The sequence below is a fragment of the Lupinus angustifolius genome, chromosome LG20 (assembly GCF_001865875.1).
Source record: "Lupinus angustifolius cultivar Tanjil chromosome LG20, LupAngTanjil_v1.0, whole genome shotgun sequence".
Lineage (NCBI taxonomy): Eukaryota > Viridiplantae > Streptophyta > Magnoliopsida > Fabales > Fabaceae > Lupinus > Lupinus angustifolius.
In genome coordinates, this window is record NC_032028.1 from 16,691,365 (window position 1) to 16,696,532 (window position 5,168).

Sequence of the window (5,168 nt, forward strand, 5' to 3'; positions counted from 1 at the left end):
ATTATTGAGGGATTTAGGAACTTCGCTGACGGTTGGTTGGTAACGTTCGAAGAGGTCCAACAGGAATTTCATATGTACCCGAACACAAAGATACGTCCAGCGATGAGGGCCCTTTTCGATAGCTGCACTCGGGTTTCCAAGAAGCTCAGGCGTTGGAGGATGGAATGCAATGGTGGATTCTAGCTAGTCTACGTAGTTTATTTCTTTGTCTTATTTCTCATTTATCACTATTAGTTTTTTATTGTTAGGAATAAAGCAGAGAATGGAGGAGATCGATGTATGTGATTCCCCTTCCTCAAATAACATTTCGATTAATAAATGGTATCTTTTTTTGCAATGTTCTCTCTTAGCCAAGTTAAACTCACAAAAGTAATTGATAGAAAAAGAGACAAAAGAAGAAGATTTCAAAAAGATTTTGAACCATTCAAAAGACACAATCTTGGTTTTCCAATATTCTAAAGACTGTTGTCAACCGTAGATGAGCTAAGAGACTACCCTCCTTAGTTATTAGTATACAGGTTTCTTTTAACTTTACAATGGACTTTATGCTGCCAAAATTAAGGAGACAATCATAAATTGAAAAAAACTTCATCAACCACACATTAATCTAAATGGTCTCATACACTTTACAATTTATTATAAATCATTCTTTTGAAAAACAAGTTGCATTCATTTTTTTAGGTCAGCATTGCTTACCAACACCCCTATAACACACGACTCCGAGCTCGAAAGATGGCTGAATCTACAGACTCCAACCTGGACACCATAACTGAATTGGCTACTATGAAAGAACATATGGCGGAGATGTTTCATATCTTGAAAGCCCTCCAATGTGAGAAAGAAAAGAAGGCAGCAGGCGGACCACGATCTCATCCAAGTTCTGGAAATCCCAACCAAAAGTTCTGGAAATTCCAACCAAGGGGCCGGTACTAGCCAACCCCAAGACGGACATGACACCAACAAAAAGCAGAAAGCTCCCCTAGATGATGATTCCAAGGGCTCCGCTAGGAAGTAATACACCACACACAGAGAAAAAGCGGAGAAATTAAGCTCACTTGAAGAAAGATTGAGGGCTATTGAAGGAGCCAGTTGTCCAGATCTGAAGAATGCTTTTGAAATGTGTTTAGTGCCCGATGTGGTACTTCCACCCAAGTTCAAGGTGCCAGAATTCGAAAAGTATAACGGGACAACTTGCCCCAAAAGTCATCTGCACATGTACGCTAGGAAGATGTCAGCATATCATGAGAATGATAAGCTCTTGATCCACTGTTTTCAAGATAGTTTGGTGGGGGCTGCTATGAGCTGGTACATCCGGCTTGAGAAAACCCAGATCAGAACATTTTTGGACCTGTCAAATGCCTTCATCAAACAGTACAAATTCAATGAAGACGTTGCACCAGACAGGACTCAATTACAGAATATGGCTAAGAAACCATCAGAAAATCTGAGGGAATATGTTCAGAGGTGGCGGGGATTAGCATCTCAGGTCCTCCCGCGGTTGGATGAAGAGGAACAATTGTCTATCTTCATAGATACTCTGCAAAGCCCCTATTATGAGCGACTCATAGGGAACGTGACGACCAACTTTAATGCTCTTATTAAAGTAGGAGAAAAGTTGGAAGGTGGAATAAAGAGTGGAAAGATTGCTGAAGAAGGTTCAGGTTCCGTAAAGAAGCCTGCCTTCATGAAAAAGAAAGACGCAGAGACCCACTTCATTGCTGCGGAACCAAAGAGGTTCCAACCCCGTCACAATAACCAAAATAATTATCGTGCGCCCTCTCGGTTTGCACAAAATCACAACCCAACACAAAACCAAACACTAATCCATAACCCACCAAATCAAAATAATGCCTACCAGCCAAGACAAGCCTATACACAACAACCAAGAAATAATAACTACTACCAACAGGAGAGGAGAGCACCTGTGTTTGACCGGATTCTGATGACATACACAGACCTTTTTGCCTATCTTCAAAGGCAAGGTAGGGGGTGATCACACCTGTACCACGAAGAATCCCTGAAAACCCTGGACCATGGTATAATGAAAACGTCACTTGTGCTTATCATTCTGGAGCACCAGGGCATCTAGTGGAAGACTGTAGGGCCTTCAAATTCAAGGTCCAAGATCTCATCAATGCCAAGCGAATCGATTTCAGAGAAACCAGACCCAACATCACAGGAAATCCTCTACCCAACCATGAGAATCAGGAGGTAAATACTATAGAGGCAAGGGATGATGTCGCCATCATCGACAAGGTTGAGGATGTGAAGATGCCCATGGGGTTCATCTTCCGGGAAATGTGCAGGCAAGGTTTGGTTGAAGTTATTACATCTGAGACACACAGTAATGAGATGGAGAGTTGCGAGATGCACGGATGTGTGGGCCACAATTTGGAAGATTGTCAGGATTTCAGGGCACTTCTTCTGAAAATGATGGACTTGAAATTGGTTGCCATAGAGGGAAGCTCTTCATACCCCAAGATAAATGTCATAAAGAAGGGCCAAGAAGAGACACCTGTATTCATACGCACGTATGAACCTGTTATAAATCCACATGGGGGTGTTCAAACATATTTTTCTCAACGCCAATGGGAGCCGTTCGTTCGGCAGATGGAGCATGTAATAATAGGTGGAGGAAGCCCGTTTCCTTATGAATCTGACAAGGCAGTCCCTTGGATCTACAAAGAGGAGCCGACTATGAGTCCTTCTATGGTTACAAACATAGCAGGATATAGTACAATTACAAGGACTGGGCGCATCTATGTTCCGCCAGAGGTAGAGAAGGGTCCGTCTGGGACAGCCAAAGGCAAAGAAAAAGTTCTAGAGCACATAGAAGAAGATATCGAAGTGGCCTTACCTGAAGGGGTATCGAACGACGAGGCGTGTGAGTTCCTCAAATTTATCAAGCAAAGTGAGTACAGAGTAGTGGATCAGCTGAATAAAACTCCAGCAAGAATATCCCTATTGTCCTTACTAATGAGCTCCGAGGCTCACAGGAATGTGTTATTAAAAGTGTTGAATCAAGCCCATGTCAGCCATGACATCACGACTGACAAGTTAGGTGGGATAGTCAACAACATAGTGGCAGATAACTACATATCCTTTCGTGATGAAGAAATACCCGCTGAAGGTACCAGTCATGTTCGCCCCTTGCATATTTCAGTTATGTGCAATGATTGTGTGATTGGAAAAGTCCTCCAAGACAATGGGTTGTCGCTGAACGTTATGACGAAGAGAACTTTCTCCAGATTGCCAGTTGATACTTCATACTGGAAAGCTAGCTCTATGATTGTCAAGGGTTTTGATGGATCTCGTAGAGAAGTGATGGGAGAAATGGATTTGCCAATCAAGATAGGGCCCTGCACATTCAATATATTGTTTCATGTGATGGACATCAATCCAACATATAGCTGCTTATTGGGACGTCCTTGGATTCATTCTTCAGGGGCAATACCCTCCACCTTGCATCAAAAAGTGAAATTCATAGTAGATGGAAGGCTGATAACAGTTTCAGGAGAAGAAGATGTCATGGTGTCCCAGCCCTTTGATACTCGATACATAGAAGTAACCGAGGAGGCATTGGAAACATCTTTCCAAGGTCTTGAAATTGCAAACACTACAGTTATGATAGAAGGGGCACCGTTAATAAAATCATATCCATCAGATGTTTCTCTCAGGATGGCAAAAGTGATGATCCGCGGAGGCTATCAACCTGGGAGTGGATTGGGAAAGTATGGCCAAGGCAGTAAGGAGATCATTATACCAAAAGCTAATAAAGGCATATACGGCTTGGGGTATAGACCTACCAAGGAGGACAGGCTCCGAATCATAGAAACAAGGAAGGGTGAGCATCTGGCTCGGCAGGGGCAGTTTGGACTTGGGAACATAATAAAGATTCCAATACCACACATCAGTCAATGCTTTGTGAGTGGCGGTACCGGACCCTCTGGAATGGTGGCCATCGTGGAAGAAGAAGGAAGGGAAGAAGAAGCAGAGTTCGTGTACAGGTGTCCCCCAGGCACCTGCTTGAAGAACTAGCATGAAGAGTCATATGCATCAATTACTTTAGAATCGAAGTAATAACTTTATGTAGTTTTTTTATTATTAGTCATGTCCAAGGATGTTAGACATTTTTAATTTTATGTTCTTTTCAATTATAAGTACTCATTTATTTCAGTATTTCCATTTAAATCAATAAAGATCACTTTTTCGATCAGATTTATGTGTCTCTTTTGCATTTTTTTCTCTCTATTACATGTTAAAAGATCAGAGTAAGACAAAATACAAAAATAAATAAAATTAAAAACCAAATCCATGGGGATCTGACCTAGTCATCCCCATATTGCAGATCCGATAGTGACTCTAAAACTGAGGGCCATGCTAGTGCGCCCTCGCCTAGCCCTGACCAACCGGTTCACCAATTGGAAAACGATAGTGATGATGATGAATGGGAGGCCTCCCCCGAACTGCTCAGATTGGCAGAGCAAGAAGCTAAAGATATTCAACCACACCAAGAGCCTGTCGAGCTCGTCAACCTAGGATCTGAGGAAGACAAGAAAGAGGTGAGGGTGGGCACCATAATGGATGGTAAGGAGCGAGAATGCCTAGTTCGACTTCTACATGAATTCAAGGACGTCTTTGCATGGTCGTGTGAAGAAATGCAGGGCTAGATCGAAGTATAGTAGAGCATAAACTACCGCTAATGCAAAACTCTAGGCCTGTAAAGCAAAAACTGCGAAGAATCAAGCTAGAGATCTCCTTAAGGGTCAAAGAAGAGATAGAAAAATGGTTGACCGCTGGGTTCATTAAAGTTGCTGAATATCCAGATTGGGTAGCCAACGTGGTAGTTGTACCAAAAAAGGGAGGAAAGTTGAGAATATGTGTTGACTACAGGGATCTCAACAAAGCTAGTCCAAAGAATGATTTTCCGGTGCCACACATAGATGTTTTGGCTGATAGCACCGCCGACCATGCCCTTTTCTCGTTCATGGATGGGTATTCGGGGTATCATCATATCAAAATGGCGCCAGAAGACGTAAACAAGACCACGTTTATTACCCCATGGGGTACCTTTTGCTACAAAGTCATGCCATTTGGATTAAAGAATGCTATGGCTACATATCAAAGAGCCATGGTTACTCTTTTCCATGACATGATGCACAAGGATA

The 5,168-nt window shown here is 42.5% G+C and overlaps 1 protein-coding gene across 1 annotated transcript; it reads left to right on the forward strand.

Moving 5' to 3' along the window:
• Nucleotides 733–4,670, forward strand: LOC109335510. The gene is made up of 4 exons (XM_019571642.1): nt 733–926; nt 1,030–1,982; nt 2,081–4,007; nt 4,349–4,670. Exons 1-4 carry the CDS (start codon nt 733–735, stop codon nt 4,668–4,670), a joined length of 3,396 nt encoding a protein of 1,131 aa, XP_019427187.1.